Raw genomic sequence first — 17,648 nt, 5'->3', positions numbered from 1 at the left:
TTTCTTTCTTCTTGAGTCTCCTCTCTCCTATAGTTGTCAACAGATAATGTCTTACAAACTCTCAAGTTGCTGAAAGTCAAAATCCTAAATAACAAGATGGCAACTTCACTATGCCAGAAAGTGACAGATACCATCGTTGACTACCTGAGAACAATGGTGAGGAGCATGTGCCTCTGGGCTGGGGGCTTTGGGGGAAAAAAGCATCCCAGGTCTGAGCCTAGGAGTTCTTTCTGGTGGATGATGGCACTTGAAAACTAAGTGGTATCTGGGATATGAGTGTTTTGTTTCTAAACAGTTTGCTAGAGTCCATATCTAGCACTCTGAGGATATCTCAAGAATTGTGACCTAGACAGAATTAGAAGATACAGTGGTGAAGTAAAGTGATGAGGTAGGAGATGTGAGATGGAAAGGGGGGAAGGATTTGGGTTATTGGGCTCAAAGTCTGACCTGGTTTTCAGAGTGTATCCTAGGATACCTTAGGCAGTAACCTTTGTTATTGCAACTCAACTAATCATCTCACTCTATTTAGTCAACTATTTGAATCTACCTACCTGTGTGTTAGCCCATCTTTAGACTGAACATTCATGATTCCTACCTATACTTTATAGTTACTTTCCTGACACTGGGTTAATCTGGTTTCTTATTTTCTTGGTTAACTACCTACCTATGAGGTATCTTTTTTCTGGTGTACCTGCCTTCCTTGGCATGCCTGTCTTCTGATCAAAACTCCTGACCTGCCAAGGACTTCCAAAGTTGCTTCCATAATTTATCCATTCACATTCCTGATGATTCACTTGTTGCTGTAGAGGAATCTTGTGCTCTGAACTTCAATCCCCACTTCTACCCTAACACAGAGACTGCACATTTCTTGTCCACCCGTCCTTTGCACACTCTAGGAAGCTCCAGCCCTCCATCACTGGGAAGGTATATATTGGATAGGGTGGTAGGTGAGCTCTTGCTTTCCAAATGGAGAATAATCACTTATTGACCAAAGCTGATTCTCAGAAGATATGGCACTCATCTTGGATTAGCTTTGGAACAGTTAGTCTTTCTCTTTCCAGAAGCCACAGGGAGAACTGGAGGAGTTATGTACTGGGATCCTAACGGCTCTGGGGTTCCAGTCTCCAGGAATAGTCATCTTCAAATTGTGGGACAGATGGCACAACAACCTGCCCCCAAATTGCCTCCTGATTGCAGTGGGGAGACTCATCTTCTTCCAGGGTATAGTATGAGTTAGTCTGAGAAGAGGACAGGGGCAGTAGGGGGCGGGGGCATTGTATGTGCTCTAGATTAGCTTTATCCTCCTGATTTCTCTCACTGGACATTTCCACTTAGTTCAGTCATGGGTGTCTATGTGTAGGTGGGAGGGGGACAAACTAGGATCCTTGTTGAGCTGCTGGGAACTCAGGAGGGAGTTTTTGGAGACCAAGAATGGCATAGTAGGACATATAAGGGCATGAGCGACTGTGGAGCTGGAAAAGAAGACTCCAGGTGGAGATAGAAGGCAGAATAGAAAGCCCCATTCAACAGTGGTGGGGAGAGGCAAGGAGGAAGCTAAGAGTGTTTTATTTAAGGGAACCTGCAGTATTGAATTTGATTAGAGGCTTGGAAGGTAATAGAGTAGCAGGATGAGGCAGAGAATCACCATACAAACTCTGTCCTGGTGGCTACTGGTGATGGTGGTGGCTCTCTTACCCATTCTGCTCCCCTCTCCCAGTCACAAAGTGTGAAAAAAACAGTCAAGTCAGTGCGCTAGTGGCAGTGACCCACCTTTTCTTTATCATTTGGAACTGGGGCCAAAGAGAGCCAGAGGGGAGTAAGTTTGCCCTCTGGGAATTAGGTTCAAAATGACAAGGCTTGTGGTTTGGGCTGCACAGCAAGCTCAGAGGACACAACAAGAGAAGCTGGAAACATGTCTCCTGTTTGCATCTAGTCAAGGCAAACAGTTTCACATCCACTTCAGACAGCATAGCTCTTTATTTCCTAAGGGTCCCTAGAAGAGAGTGTACCAATACCTTGCATGTGTATGCTCTACTAACATCTAGTATTGAGCTTAATCTTCCCAGCAGCCCTGTGCAGTAGTCACATCAGGAACTGTACTCCTGTTTAACAGTTTAAGAAGCTGAAACTCAGTTAAATTAAATAACTTGTTCCAGGTTGCCCAGACTCTGAAGGCAGAGCTAGGATCAGAAACCAGGCCTCCTGGACCCAATCTATAAAGTTTCCTGCACTAAGGCTAGGATGCTCCCCTCCCTGGCATACAGGTACCTTTCCTATGCTCTCCCTCTTAGGTGCAGCCCCCTATATTGGTATCACATGGGAATATATCCTACGCCTTCTGAGGGTGGCCCAAACGGAGGCTGACATGTTGGCAATATGTCATGGTAAGAGTCAGAAGGGTCTGGGGAAGAGTCCATTGGAATCAGGGAGGGAGGAAAGAAGAACAAAAATCCCTGAATAAGGATCCCAGAAAGCTAGGAAGGGACAGGAAAGGCTGAGAGCAGGCCAGGTGTTAGCAGCTGCTCTTCTCCATCTGACTTCTTAGCCTGGTGTGGAGCAAGGACCAGGCTTGATAGCGATGCTGTGGGTGTTGATATCCTCAACCACTTTCCCTTCCCCTTCTGGGTGGACTATGTGTGGTCAGATAGGAAAGATAGTTGGGGAGGTGGTGAATGGGTTGGCATTTCCCGCCATAGGGCACCATAAACCCTTTCAGGGTGGGGATGAGAGGACTATGCCCATATGTGTGTATGTTGCCCTTCGTGGGGAGGAAAATGGGGAGGGGCAGCTCAAACTCCCTGCACCCCTCACAGTGCTCAAAGCATTGGTTATCAGTGTCCGGAAACATCTGGATCTGGGTACTAAAGAAGATGAAATAATGGACATCACACAAGAGGCAGCATCCCTCAAGGCTTACCTCACCCTCCGGCTTCTCTTCAATCGTTGGTCCCTGAAGAGCAACAACAAGGTGGGAGTTGGAGATAGTGGGGTTGGATGGATCACTGAAGGAGTAAGTCTTGAGCAAAAGATGGGGCAGGGCCATGTCTGTGTACTTACTGGTGGAAGGATAACTTAAATGGCTCTTCCAAAAGAGAAGAGTGATTTTCCTCAGGCTCCTCTTCCCATTCTCCAGAAAAGGATACTGTCAGAAAATGCTACTGTCCAGTCACATATTTGTTAAGTATGCAATTAAGCAATTTACATTTACTGATTATTACTCTTAGGCAGGCATTATGCTAGGCTCTGGGAATACAAAGATGAATAAGGAAAAGCCCCCAAGAAACTGTCTTGCCTTCATCCCTGAGCTGAGGCAAGTTTGTTATGTCTCCTTGGGCACAGGTGACAGAGCAAGCTCTGGTGATAACTGGCCACCTCTTCTTCCTCATGCCACCATCCAAACTCAAGAACCAAGTAAACCGGTTAACCCGATGGTTAATGACTTTGATATCTGCAAAAGTGGTACCTTTCTACATTTCTCAGGTGATTGGAATGGGGTGAGAAGATAATTTAACTAATTTATGTTTTCCACATTTATTGAGTAGTTAATGCTGGGGTTGCAAAGCATGGCCCACAGGCCAAATCCAGCCTGAAGCTTGTTTTTGTACAATAAGGTTTTATTGGAATTTCACTATGCATATTCGTTGAATTTGTCTAGCCTTTTGAATAATCTCTCTTTCTTGTCTCTGACCTCTAGATTCATATTTAAATGGCTCATAAGAGTAGATCAAGCCCACCTGGATAATCTGTTTTAAGGTCAGCTAGTGTGGGACCTTAATTACATTTGCAAAGTCCCTTCATATCAACACCTTAATTGAATAACTGGGAGAAGGGGCCTGGAATTTGGGTGGCCATCAGAGAATTCTGCCTACCTTAGAATTATTATACTAATATTACGTATTTTTAGGAGCAGAACTAGAACCCAAAATTTCTGATCGTTATTTCAGTCCTTCTTCCATTTGAGTGGCATTCCTTAAACCAAATTCCCTCCAACTTTTAATGGGTATTCCACAAAAACAAGCTGTGTTATTTAGTAAAACGGGTGGGAAATACTGCATTAGAATTAAATGTCTTAAATATCTTAAATGTAGGATTTCTTAGAGCCTTCAATATGTAGGCTAGTCTTGTCCTCCAAGAAGCAAATACCAACACGGATTAGGTGCAGGATATTTATTGAAGGAACATTGAAAATAGGGAAAACTGCGAGGGAGCCAGAGGAAGTTGGGAGCCATCAGATTGTGATGTATGTCTGACATTTGATAAGGAGAAAGGGAAAGAGGAAAGGAAGGGTAGGGGAAAAGAGAGGCAGGTCTTAGATTACAGTGTAGTTCTTTTTTTTTTTTTTAAGATTTTATTTATTTATTCATTAAAGACACACAGAGAGAGGCAGAGACACAGGCAGAGGGAGAAGCTGAATCTTTCCAGGGATCCCCATGCAGGACTTCATCCCAGGACCCCAGGATCATGACGTGAATCAAAAGCAGACCTTCAACCACTGAGCTACCCAGGCACCCCTACAGTGTAATTCTAAGAAAGTTTCAGTAAGGCCAACAGGGAGTCACTAAACTAAAGTCACTCATCAGAAAAGTCCCATGTCTTGAAGGAGTAGGCCTGCCTTAATGGGCTGCCATACTCCGTCACTGGCTGGGAGAAACCTGTGGGGAGCTGGCTTCAGTTTTAACACAGTAATGGATTTTAGAGCATGACAGCTGGAGATAATGGTCAATTATGCACCTCAGAATAGGCATCTGAGAGGCATATTTTTCAGGGTTGCTAAATATGCTAATGTGCATTTGTGAATTTCCAAGATGAGGAATGTTTTTTTTTAAATAGTGCAACACTCCTTAGCATCGAGTTTCCAGGGACTACAGTTTGCAGTCTACCATTGCACCACTACCTCAAATGCACTTTCCTCGTGAGAAAGAGATGACCTTTCTCACATAGGTTTTCTAAGTTTTGCGTATTAGTGGACCAACCACACAATCTCTTGTTTACTCTCCCTCCTGGCACATGTCTGTGTGTTGCCTAGAGTAAGGTCTATGAATTCATAACAAAGGTTTGTTCTGTGTAGCCAATTAGCCAGTTAGAGGATGAAATTTGTATCCCAACTATCAGTCTGCAGATTGTGTAGGTGGATAGTCTACCCTCCATCTTGGCTGACGGTGGAAATGTTTTTGACAACCCCCTTTCCCCTTCTCCCTCCTCCTCCTCTCTCACTCCAGGGGATGGTGATTAAGAATCAAGATAGTTGTCAGTCCATAGCATAATTTTGTTCGGACATCAACCAGCACTAACCAACTCTATTTTAACGAGCTGGCCGTGATGGGAATCCATCAGGTATACGAAAGGAAAGGAAATGTTGAATATCCAAAACCCAGTGGAGGAATTTCTGCTTCTGGTAAAGATGGAGTAACTGGGGTCAAATTTACCCTCTTGCTTGAAACAACTAAAAAGTTGGATAAAATATATGAAATGATGGTTTTTAAAACATTGGACATCAGGTAACAAAGAACAGTGATTCCTGAGGATCAGGAAAGAAATGAAGTGAGCCCTATTGCCCCACCTAATTTTCTTAGGAGAATTTCCAGGTGGTGGCATAGGGGAAAAAACTCAAGAAAGAGTCTGGTGGACTTCCTGAGTTTACAAGATGGCAATGAAAATCCAGGAGGCCAAGGCACCTAGAGTTTACAGGGCAGAATATTAAACAGTACATGCATGTGAGGAAACTGTCTCAGATGAGGAAAAGAACAAAGAATTGAGAGAACAGTAGCCGGCACTTACACAGGACCAGGAATAGTGCCTGTTCCCACCAATCAGCCTGAAGCTTTTATAATTCACAGGCATTGGGTCAAATACTGAGAAGGTAGGGCAAAATTAAGAACAGGCTGACTACTGTTATGGTCTAACTAATCTTAAAAGCAAGACCCCCACCCCAAATCAAATTATTTCCAAGTAACTGCATCCTGGAAGAAATTCAAGAGTATAGGAATACAAAATATCCAGCACTCAATATGGTAAATTCACTACGAATGGCTTTAAATAAAAAATCACCAGGCATGCAAAGGTGTGGGAAACTGATTTATAATAGGGAGAAAAATCAACCCAAACTGACCCAGAACTCACACAGATGTTAGAAATAGCAGACAAGAACATTAAAAAAGGTATTATAACTGTAACTCTGTAGGTTTGAAAGCTAGATTGGAAAAGAAAAGATTGATTAACTTGAAGACATAGCAATAAAAATTATACAAAATGAAACAGTGATAAAAAGGAGGAGAAGGAAGAAGCTTCAGTGAGATATGGACAACCTCAAGCAGCCTAATTTATGTTTAGTAAAAGTCCCACCAAAAAGGGGAAAGACAGAAAAAAATATTTGAAGAAATAGTGGTTGAAAATTTCCAAATCTGAATAAAATGATAAATTCACATTTCCAAGGCACTAAGTGGACTCCAAACACAAGAAATATAAAAATAACCACACCAAGCCATACCATAATCAAATTTCTCAAGACCAGTGAAAAAGAGAAAATCTTAAATGCAGAAAGTAAAAACAAAAACAAAAACAAACAATAGCCTATTTCTCATTGGAAATAATGGAAGCGAGAACATAGTAGAATTCAAGGTACTGAAAGTAAAACACTATATCCTAGAATTCTGTGCTTAGTGGTAATATATTTCAGAATGAATGAAAAAAATTTTTTTCACATATAAAGAAACTGAAATAATTCATCACCAGTAGACTCAGTAGAAATGTTAAAAGAAGTCCTTCAGGCACAAGGAAAATGATACCAGATGGAATTATGAATTTATACAAAAGAATGAAGAGAACCAGAAATGGTAACTGTGTGAGTAAATACATATTTTCCCTTATTTAAAAAATCTCTTTAAAAGGTAACTATTTAAGCAAAAGTTATAACAATGTAGTGTGGAGTTTATTTCAGATAGAAGTAAAATATATGACAACAGGAATGCATGGGTGGCTCAGTGGTTGAGCGTCTGCCTTTGGCTCAGGGCATGATCCTGGGGTCCAGGGATCGAGTCCCACATCTAGCTCCCTGCAGGGAGCCTGCTTCTCCCTTTCTCCCTCTGTCGTGTCTCTGCCTCTCTCTGTGTGTCTCTCATGAGTAAATAAATAAAATCTTTAATATATATATATATATATATATATGACAACAGGGATCGAGTTGTCATACAGGGATGTCAACAGGGATCGAGATGTCAACAGGGATGACAACAGGGATTGAGTCCCACATCTGGCTCCCTGCAGGGAGCATGCTTCTCCCTCTGTTGTGTCTCTGCCTCTCTCTCTGTGTCTCTCATGAGTAAATAAATAAAATCTTTAAAATATATAAATATATATATATGACAACAATAGCACAAAGTGTAGTGTAAGTATACCTATACTTAGTGTACATAAAATCATGTAATATCACTTGAAAATTGACTGGGATAAGTTAAAAATATATGCTATAAACCCTGTAGCAACCACTAAAATAACAAAGAGTTATAGCTAATGAGATTTAAACATCCCTCTTCAACAATTGATAGAATGAGAGATGATCAGAAAGTGTATGTAAGATCTGAGCACTATCAAACAAGTTGACCCAATTGGCACACAGATTGGAAAGGAAGTATAATTGTCTTTATTTACAGGTAACATGATAATCTGTATAAAAATATGAAATGCTTAGGAATAAATCTGAAAAAAGATAGGTAATACATGTACATTGGAAACTGCTAATCATTGCTGAGGAAAATTAAAGAAGACTTAAATAAATAGAAACATATGCAGTATTCACGTACCAAGATCCAATATTGATTAGGTATCAATTCTTCCCAAGTTGATCTGCAGATTCATTGCAATACTTTTTTTAAATCTCATTTTTATGTAAACTCTATATTAAACATAAGGCTTATACCCTTAACCTTAAGATCAAGAGTCTCATGCGTTCCACTGATGGAACTAATCCAGCCAGGTGCCCCAGATTCATTGCAATCCCAATCAAAATCCTAGCAAGCTAATTCTAAAATTCATATGGAAATTCAAAAGACCCAATATAGCCAAAAAAGTTTACAGAAAGAAGAACGACTTATAAAACTACAACAATGGAGACTATAGTACTGGCATTAAGACAGATGAATGGATAAGTGGAGTGGAGATTCCAGAAATAGAGCTACATATTTACTGTCAATTGATTTTCTTGGCAAAGGTGAAAAGGCAATTCTTTGGAAAAAGGATAGTCTCTTCAACAAATGGTGCTGGAACATTTGGTTATCCATACACAAAAGGATAAACTTCATTCCACATCTCATACCATGTACAAAAATTAACTCAAAATGGCTCATATTTAAATGTAAACCCTAAAACTAGCAAAGCTCTAGATGGAAACAGGAGAAATTTGTGTGAACTGGGGGTAAGCAAAGATATCTTAGCCACAACATGATCCATAAAAGAACAAATGAGTAAAGTGGACTTCATTGAAGTGAGTAACTTCTGTTCTTAGAAAGGTACTATTAGAACGAAAAAACAGGCCTCAGACTGGGAGAAAATATTTGCAAATCACGTAGACATCCAGAATATATAAAGAACCCTCAAAACCCAATACAAATAATTTTAAAAGTGGGCAAAAAAACCTTGAATATATACTTCACCAAAGAAGATATGAGGATGTCAAGTCAGCACAGGAAAAGTTGCTCAACATTGTATAGACGTTAGGGAATTCAAAATCACCATGAGATGCTATTACATATCTGTTAGGATTAAATTGGCAAACTACTTTGGAAAACAGTTTTGCAGTTTCTTATAAAGGAAATGATAGGTCAGTAATGGCAGAAAGCAAGTCAGTGTTCACCCGGGGAAAGGAAAGGTCCTGGGAGGGGAGGGAAGGAGGAATTACAAAGATATAAGAGGAAACTTTAGGTGTGGTGGATATGTTCATTATGTTAATTGTGGTGATGGCTTCATAAGTTTATACATTTATCAAAGCTTATTAAATTGTACACTATATATATGTACAATTTTTTGTGTGTCAATTAATTGTCAATAAACCTGTTTTAAGAAAATCAAATGGAGTGTTTACACATGTGAAAACTAAGGTTATTTGTAGAACTCTCATACCAGCAATAAAAAGAACCCACAAAATAAGAGAATCCATTAGGTAGAAAGTAGAAACAGACTTTTAGACTTGGTTTTCAGAATTTTGAAAGTCACAGAACCATAAAACCAGTTTTTGCTTTGGCGATGATTAATTTATCCTGCTCCTTTGAAGTCAGCCAATACTTGAAATGAAGTGCCCTAAAGGTTTCTGTGTAATAATGAGATTATTTGGAAATAAGTGTAGCTTACCGGGCAAAGTGGAAGGGCAGGTTGATGGCTATATTTGGCTATGAAAGAACTAGACCCTGAGCTTTTTTGGGGGAGGTCCAAGAGCACAGTGTGAAACTCTGATGACTTGGGGCCATCCTTGAAGAGAAGCTGTGAGGACAGAGGATTTCTTTTGAGGCTGTGGAAAGTCTGGGCTAACTTCTGCTTACTCTGTCCTTATGCACACAGTGTATCTGCCAACTTACGGAGGCTCTGGCTCTTAGTGGCTATGGAGGTATAAACTTGGAATCCCAGCTGGAAAATATTATAGGCATGCTGTTCGAACAGGTGAGTGCTGTGGGGCTAGAAGAATCCTGGGCTTGCTCTTTCTCTCTTCTTTGGAGGTGATGGCTACCCTAGCCCAGGTCACAACCTCCACAAATGCAGGTATCTTTCACATGGTGACCTTAACCATACACATCTCAGGTTTCTCTGGAACAAGTAAATACCCAGATTCTGGGCACAGACTGGGATATTCTCCATGAGGTAAATTGGGTACATTCTGTGTATTTCTTGAAGGTCACAGACTTTTGTTGCTCCCCCTAATCTCTGGTTAAAGGGCAGAACGTTCAAACTACTCTATCATGCCTGTGGGAAATGTCAGGCCCTCTGTATTGCAGCCTAGAGTAGGAAGAGGACAATTGAACATTTTGTAAAAAAGTGTTACTTTCTTTATGTTTAATTTGTTTGCCACTGTCTTCTTCCCTTTGGGGCTGGGAATGTGGATTCCTGGTTCTGTTTTCCTGTCCTCCCTTATGGCTAAGCACCATCCCTTCCACGGATGCATGCGTTTGTTTCCTGATCCACACCCATGGCCCCTAGTTTCAGTCCTCCCAGATCTAATGGCCTTGGTCTCCCCACAGCTGAGTGAAACAGTCAAGGACTCAGATTCTCTCTCTGTACAGAACCACAGCCTTGCCCTGAGGTCTTTCTACAACCTGAGTAAGTTAACAGTTCTCTAAATCCAGGTATTTGTGTGGGTGGGCACTCAGGATCACAGTCCCTGGACTGGAGCAGGGACCTAGGTTCCCATAAGGGGCTTCCATCTTTCTAGACAAGATGCAAAGTAATCTGTGTGAGCTTTGCTTGAAACACAGTGAATCTCCAGGGGTATAGACATAGCTCCAGTCCCTTCACCTAAATTGGCTTCCCTTTCTCCTTCACTGATCTCCAGCTTAGAAAGGTGATCTTGTAATTTTTCAACACTGATAATCAGGAGAGGTGTGCTGACCTATGGGAGGGCCCAGGGTGGAGCAGGCGAGGAGAGATAGGGCCCAGCTCAGGGAAAGTATCTGGCCCCATGCTTGGGACATGGTAAATGCTAGACAAACGCTGACTCTCTTTTTTCCTCCTTCTTTTCTCCAACCTAAAGGACCCTAATCTATCTAGTTCATGGCATCATGATTTGCTATAAGCATGATTTACTTCTACTTACCACTTGCTACTTAAACATACCCTTGATTCCCTTGTATTTGCACCCTTCTGATAGTCCAGTTATACAACGATCAGGTGATACCCTTAATACGAAAGAACATGCAAACCAGTGATCCAGCCAAGATAGTATCAGCCCTTCAAGTTTTCATGCATGTGTTCCAGGAAGGTGAGTGGGAATTGGCCTGGTCCTGGGAATCTTCTTTCCTATGAGAGCTCTTTTTGCTAGGAGACAGTCCCATGTGGAAGTTAAAGGCACAGTTTTAAAGTTAATGCAAACTCATAGTAAACTCAATAGGTATAAATCTTGGCTTCACTTCTTATTAGCTGTGCAAACTGGGGAAGATTGCTTTTAGTCGGTACCTCTATTTTCTCACCTGAAAATAGCTCTGAAAATGGAGGTAATATTAATACCTACCTTTAGGGTTTTTAGTGAAAATTAAATGAGAAGATATACGTGAGGTGCTTAGACCAGCTCCCACTATGCAGTCAGTTTTATAATGGATTAGCCTATGATTATTATCTTGGGGAATAAGCTTCGACTCCAATCAAGTGTTTGCCAAACCTTCGCTGTGTGCTTAGCACAATGCAAGGCACTACACATTAACACTTAAATGACATGTAGTCCTTGCTCTCAAGCAGTTTGCTACTGAGTAGGGAATATAAGGGTGTTCAGACAGTGAAACAATGCAAGAAAACATGTGAAAAGTTGTTTAAATGTGACCATAGTTATGTGTAATTGGAATATAGAGGGGGTCAATCAGGAAATGGGATGGGCTCTGTGTAGGACATGTACTCAGAGCAGGGAAAGAGATTATAATGGTGAGTTGGGAGAGGGAATTCACAAAAAGAAGAGCAGTGGTCATAGTTCTAAAGGTCGAGATTTACGGGGAGGGGGAACAGCTTGACTGGAGAGGTAGGCAGTCACAGGATGCCAGAAAGGACTGGGGCTCCTATGCCAGCTTGATGAAAATCCTGTTTTTAGGTCACTCTTTAGTCTGGTTTGAAGCAGAGGGGTGATGGAGATAATCTCTGGGGTCTCTACCTGGCCTTTGAAGACCAGGACAGTACCTGAAATTCCTCCCACCTGTCTGTCTTCTTGTGCCTCCTCAAACAACAGAGGAGGTGGGAGGAAACTGATCCCCAGTTGCATGTGTCTTTTTTCTAGTGCCCCAGACAGAGCAACTGCAGAGTGAAGTGATGCATTCAGTGATAATCATGATCCAGGAGGATCTCAAACCAGTGAGCAGAAGGGCTGAATGTTTGGGCTGGGAGGGTAATTGCTTTCTTGAGACCTTGAACTTGGGTAAAATGGTGAGGGGACAGTGGTTCGTGGATGAGGAGAGAGGTAAGGAATCCCCTGACTAACCCCCTCCTGGCCTCACACTCTCCCCATGAGTTCCATTTGGGCTTTTCAGAGCCTGAGGAGGATTTAAGAAGTGGACAGGTAGTTCCAACTTATTTGCTGAGGCTTGTCAGTGGGGACCCAAAGCTCTAAAGAATACTAATTCTGCTCCCTAAAAATTCAATTTACTTGGAGAGGGAAGACCTCAAATGTCATATCTAGGATGGGGTCTGAGAAGCCATATTTTTTACAAGCTTTGCCAGCATTGGAGGCATCAGAGACAGGCTCCCAGCTCTGAATCATGTAGGACAGGGAGGAGAAGAGCAGTGGTTTAGGGTGCCAAGTGGACAATGACATCATCCCTAAAAAGTCCTAAATCTTCAGCAGGTTGGCAGAGAGACTGAGATCTTGAAGGCCAGGTCCTTAGAACTTGTGGGATTCATTCCTGGCTTTTCTATGAAGGCCAGAACTTTTCCTGAACTCTGATCTCTCCCTACCCAATCCTTCTGCCAATTTCTTATCTTAGTTATGGTGTGGGCAATATCAGTGCTTACAGTTCTTCAGGAGGATGGTAGGAACTGAAATGGGCTAGAACTTCAGACTGGAGTAGGGTGGTCAGGTTCAGTGGCTGGTGAAGAGTCACACTGGGCTTGAAGTTGGGAGATCTGAGTCCCTTGAAGATACCCCTCACCTGCTCTGGTCCTCTGCATTCTCACCTGGAACATGAAGGGCCATATTGATGTGTCTTCCTATCTCACCCCCACAGGTACAGAAGGCCCTCCTGAACTTCATTGAGATGCTGGGCCAGCATGACTACTTGGCCTTGCCCCAGGGGAACTTCATCATCAACTATGTCATCAGGCTCAGCGAGTCTGACTGCTCAGTGAGCAGGGGCCAGGCTGGGAGTGATCAGAGGATGGGAGCAAGAGAAGGGTAGGCTTGGGAGCAGAAGGGAAAGAAGAAAAGGACATGGTTGGCACAGTGGGAAGGAGCTTTGGCATCTAAAACTCTGAGTCAGTGGAGGCCTTGTACCAGAAGACTCAGCTAGCACTGGTTTCAGATTTAAATCTTTCCTTTTCTTGGGGATCCCTGGGTGGCTCAGCAGTTTGGCGCCTGCCTTTGGCCCAGGGTGTGATCCTGGAGACCTGGGATCGAGTCTCACGTCGGGGTCCCTGCATGGAGCCTGCTTCTCCCTCTGCCTGTGTCTCTGCCTCTCTCTCTCTCCCTCTCTCTATAATAAATAAATAAATAAATAAATAAATAAATAAATAAATAAATAAATAAATAAATCTTTAAAAAATATAGTAAATCTTTCCTTTTCTTATTCCAGAATGAAGAGGACATCCAAATTTTGTGTTCCAAAATCCTACAGATGGTACAAACAGCTAGAGTCAAAGAAGCCTCTCCATTTCCTCCTTCCCGGGCTGCCCAGATCACTACCTTGATCCCCAGATTGCATTCTTTCTGCCTGGCCCTCCTCATCCCCCACTCCGTCTAGCCCCCGTACTGTCCTTTGCATGCTCCCCACCTCCATCTGTTCCCACTCAACTGCCTGGGGCTCCTCTGAAAAGTGGCTCAGTGGAGCAGAGGATCACTGGATAGTAGACCTGGAAGCCTTAGCCTGGGTCCTGCTTGGCCAGTTTCTGGCTATAAAATCTTGAGTAATTTGCTCTCCTGTAAAACAAAACAAAACAAAACAAAACAAAACAAAACAAAACAAAACAAAACAAAACAAAACAAAACAAAACACCAGCAGGTGATTATCCACCCTGCCTCCTCTTGGCAACCTCTAAGGATTCTTGGAGACTCCTATGAGTTGTTGTATGGGTCAGAGTTGAGTCAGGGGCCGTGGGAGGAAAAGGACAGCTGTGATTTACTCTTCTTCCCAGAGACTTCCTCTCCCTCCTGGCAAACTGTGTCCTGACCACTACCATGTCTTCTGCCCCTGCAATGTTCCCTAGTGGAAGCGATTACAAGTCACACAATTCCAAATTTCAAGAAGCCCCTCTATTTGATCATATCCTTCCTGCTGTAATTTTAATTAGGACATTGGTTATGTTTTGCCAACATGAAGTAAAAAGGAAGAGAGGGTGAGAGAGAAGGGGAACTATGAATGGGATGGGATATAGGCTGTGCTCATAGGTCTCAAATGACCCTCTGGGAAAGGAAGACAAAGCCACAGGGCTGGAGAACTTACGGTGGGGGCTGATTTGGAGCTTGACGTTGAATCTCTTGCCACATCTGCCAGGTGTCCTTGCCCAAACTGATCACCTTGGCGTGCCAACCCAGCAACACCTTGGCCTTTGTGCTGCTGAGTAAGACAGCTACAAAAATGGCTCTGAGGGCCCGGTCCCGGGGCCAGGTGCCCTACCTCAGCAGCTTCCACCTGAGCCGTAAGTACACAGGTGGGGGAGACTGTGGAGGGGGCCAGTTGCCACAGGCAGGAGGGTAGAGTGGGAGGCAGGCTGAGACTCAAAGTGATAATGGGTGTGGGGAGAAGGTACAGATCTGCTGTGGGGTGGGGGTGCGGGGGGGAGGCCATGGCTATGAGCCTGGGCCAGGGTGGAAGAGGAAAGCAAAGGGTTGGGGCAGATGCTTGATGCCATTTGGCCCTTCACATGGATGAAAAGGGGATTCCTCTGGGAGGGAGCAACCCCCGACACAAATCCTTCTTGCCTTTATTCCTCGTCTTGAAACACTGGAGTAGAGATAGAAGAGCTTGGTTGTTAATTACAAAGTAATGTGTACAGAGGCATTCCTGACCCTTAGCTCTTCCTTCACCCCAGCTCTGAGCCTCACTTTGTGCTCACCCCATCCCTGACCTCCGGCTCTAGTAGGAGTCAGAGTTGGGGTGAAGAAATCTGTCTGGCACATTACTGGGGGTGGTGCTTGTGTGTTTGGAAAATAAGCATTCTTTCTTAGGGTTTAAAAGGAGGAAAGGTAGCCAATTACTTTCCCGGTGTTGAGAGTTCTGATTATAATCAATGTGAACAATAAACATTTAAAAGATGCACCTAGGATTTTCAAATATGAAAGGCTATATTCGATAAAATGTGATTACAATTTCTCAAAATAGTGGGAAATTCTTTCAAAATACAGACTAATAATAGAATGCACTCACAAGTAGTGACCATTTACCATGCTTTGGCGGGACAGTGCCCTTCTTCCCTAGTCTCTCAATTTACTTAAAACATTTTTTTTGGGAATCCCTGGGTGGCTCAGTGGCTTAGTGCCTGCCTTTGGCCCAGAGCATCATGATCCTGGAGTCCTGGGATGGAGTCCCATGTCGGGCTTCTGTGTGGAGCCTGCTTCTCCCCCTGCCTGTGTCTCTGCCTCTCTCTCTCTCTCTCTCTCCCTGTCTGTCTCTCATGAATAAATAAATAAAATCTTTAAAAAAAAACAAACATTTTTTTATTGCAGCATAGGTAACATACAATATTTTATTAGTTTCAGGTGTACAGTGTAGTGATTTGACAATTCTATACATCACTCTATGCTCACTATGATAAGTGTTGTTACCATCTGTCACCATAAGTATCATTACAGTATTGTTGACTATATTCCCTATTCTATACTTTTCATCCCCATGACTTATTTATTTTATAATTGGAAGTTTGTACCTCTTATGACCCTTCACCTATCTTGCTTATCCCTCACCTCTAGCAAGCACCTGTTGTTCTCTGTTTTTATGATTCTATTTCTATTTTTGTTTGTTCATTTGTTTTGTTTTGTAGGTTACACATATAATTGAAATCATATGGTATTTATCTTTCTTTGTCAGGCTTCTTTTACTTAGCATAACACCCTCTAGGTCCATTCATGTTGTCATAAACGGCAAGATATCATTCTTTTTTATAGTCAAATAATATTCCAGTGCCTGTGTGTGTGTGTGTGTGTGTGTGTGTGTGTGTGTGTGTATACACACACCACATCTTCTTTATCCATTCATCTATTGATGGACGCACAGGCTGCTTCCACCTGTTAACTATTATAAATAGTGCTGTAGGGACGCCTGGGTGGCTCAGCAGTTGGGCGTCTGCCTTTGGCTCAGGGTGTGATCCTGGAGTCCTGGGATCTAGTCCCACATCAGGCTCTCTGCGAGGAGCCTGCTTCTCCCTCTGCCTATGTCTCTGCCTCTCTGTCTGTGTATTTCTCATGAATAAATAAATAAAATCTTCAAAAAAAAAAACAGTGCTAAAAAATAGTGCTGCAATAAACATAAGGGTACATTTATCTTTTCAAATTAATGTTTTTGTTTCCTTGAGTAAATACCCACTGGTGGAATTACTAGATCATATGTGATTTCTATTCTTAGGGGTTTTTTAAAAAAAGATTTTATTTATTTATTCATGAGAGACACAGAGAGAGACACAGACAGAGGAACAAGTAGACTCCCTGCAGGGAGCCTGATGTAGGACTTTATCCCCGGACCTGGGACCACAACCTGAGCCCAAGGCAGACGCTCAACCACTGAGCCAACTAGACTTCCCTATTTTTAGTTTTTTTGAGGAAACTCCGTACTGTTTTCCACAGTGGCCGCATCAGTTTGCATTTCCACCAATGGTGTATGAGCATTCCCTTTTCTCCATATTCTTGCCAATACTTGTTTTTTTTTGTCTTTGATAGTAGCCATTCTGACAGGTGTAAGGGTTGTGTGTGTGTGCATGTATTTTATACTGAAAATGGTTTGGTTTTAGGCTAAGTCATAATGTCACAATCCCTATGGTAATGGCACCAATAATCACTCTCCATTTTGCTTTTTCTCCTCCCCTGAAGAATGGATGGTGGGCTGCTGGGTGGGTTGGGGGTTGGGCATTCTGGAGCTGGCATTGACTCTGTCCTCTTCTTTTATCCTCTCTTTGACTCAGCTACCCAATTCATCTCCCCACAGAAACTCCTGACTCATCTTGTGGTAAGTGATGAATGTACAGGATGAATACTACCCATCCATCCATCCTTCCATCCATCCATCTATCCATCTATCCATCCATCCCCTAATTCCACGAATAACTGAGTACTATTCTATTCCAGGCATTGTGCTGGGTATGGAATAAAGAGTGGGGCCAAAGATCAAAGGGGCTTTGGGGAGAGGTGATCAAAGCCAAACAGCCTGGAGGAGGGAACTGGGAGCATAGTGCTGGGGCCTGAAGATAGGGCAAGGGTAAGATAGGGTAAGGGGGAAGGCCTGGCCTGTCTCCTATGTGGCCTTATTGTGATCTGTTCTCTCTTGATCTTGGACAAGTCCACATGCCTTTCTGGATCTCTGATTTTCTCAGCAAGTGTGTTCTGAGTTTCTGTGTTTACCCAGAAATTATTTTCTAGACATTATGAACACTTGGAAAGACAAGGTGTAGAACTGCCCTTGAAGTGTTCATGGTCTTAGTGCGGAAGACAAGCCTGGCCATAACTATCCATAATGCAGTGTGATAGATGTTAGAGGAATACACGGATTGCAATGGGATCTTGGAAGAGCAAGGGTCTGACTTGGTCTTCAGGAGTCAGAGAGGAGGCA

At 42.7% G+C, this 17,648-nt stretch overlaps 1 protein-coding gene across 19 annotated transcripts in view; it reads left to right on the top strand.

Moving 5' to 3' along the window:
* The window catches only part of LOC102156193 (maestro heat-like repeat-containing protein family member 1), a 74,841-nt gene that overhangs the window by 6,430 nt on the left and 50,763 nt on the right, over positions 1 to 17,648 (top strand). For 11 of the 19 annotated variants that reach the window (XR_005379720.1, XM_038576424.1, XM_038576422.1 and 8 more), the window contains exons 4-16: positions 34 to 156; positions 1,062 to 1,221; positions 2,157 to 2,264; positions 2,814 to 2,968; positions 3,340 to 3,480; positions 9,550 to 9,648; positions 10,224 to 10,302; positions 10,850 to 10,960; positions 11,960 to 12,033; positions 12,903 to 13,019; positions 13,467 to 13,511; positions 14,385 to 14,529; positions 17,005 to 17,048. Coding sequence is in view for 18 of the 19 variants with exons in the window: in XM_038576424.1 (XP_038432352.1) it covers positions 34 to 156; positions 1,062 to 1,221; positions 2,157 to 2,264; positions 2,814 to 2,968; positions 3,340 to 3,480; positions 9,550 to 9,648; positions 10,224 to 10,302; positions 10,850 to 10,960; positions 11,960 to 12,033; positions 12,903 to 13,019; positions 13,467 to 13,511; positions 14,385 to 14,529; positions 17,005 to 17,048 (1,401 nt within the window). In the remaining variant the exon portion in view is untranslated. Of the gene's footprint in view, positions 1 to 16; positions 157 to 1,061; positions 1,222 to 2,156; positions 2,265 to 2,291; positions 2,385 to 2,813; positions 2,969 to 3,339; positions 3,495 to 3,715; positions 3,754 to 5,304; positions 5,335 to 9,549; positions 9,649 to 10,223; positions 10,303 to 10,849; positions 10,961 to 11,959; positions 12,034 to 12,902; positions 13,020 to 13,466; positions 13,512 to 14,384; positions 14,530 to 17,004; positions 17,049 to 17,648 lie in introns of those variants that run through there. The other 8 variants (XM_038576413.1, XM_038576416.1, XM_038576423.1 and 5 more) reach the window with 8 other exon arrangements.

The sequence above is a fragment of the Canis lupus genome, chromosome 27 (genome assembly GCF_011100685.1).
Source record: "Canis lupus familiaris isolate Mischka breed German Shepherd chromosome 27, alternate assembly UU_Cfam_GSD_1.0, whole genome shotgun sequence".
Taxonomy (NCBI): Eukaryota; Metazoa; Chordata; class Mammalia; order Carnivora; family Canidae; genus Canis; species Canis lupus.
The sequence above is the reverse complement of the archived record's forward strand: the minus strand, read 5'-3'. Positions and strand labels throughout refer to the sequence as shown.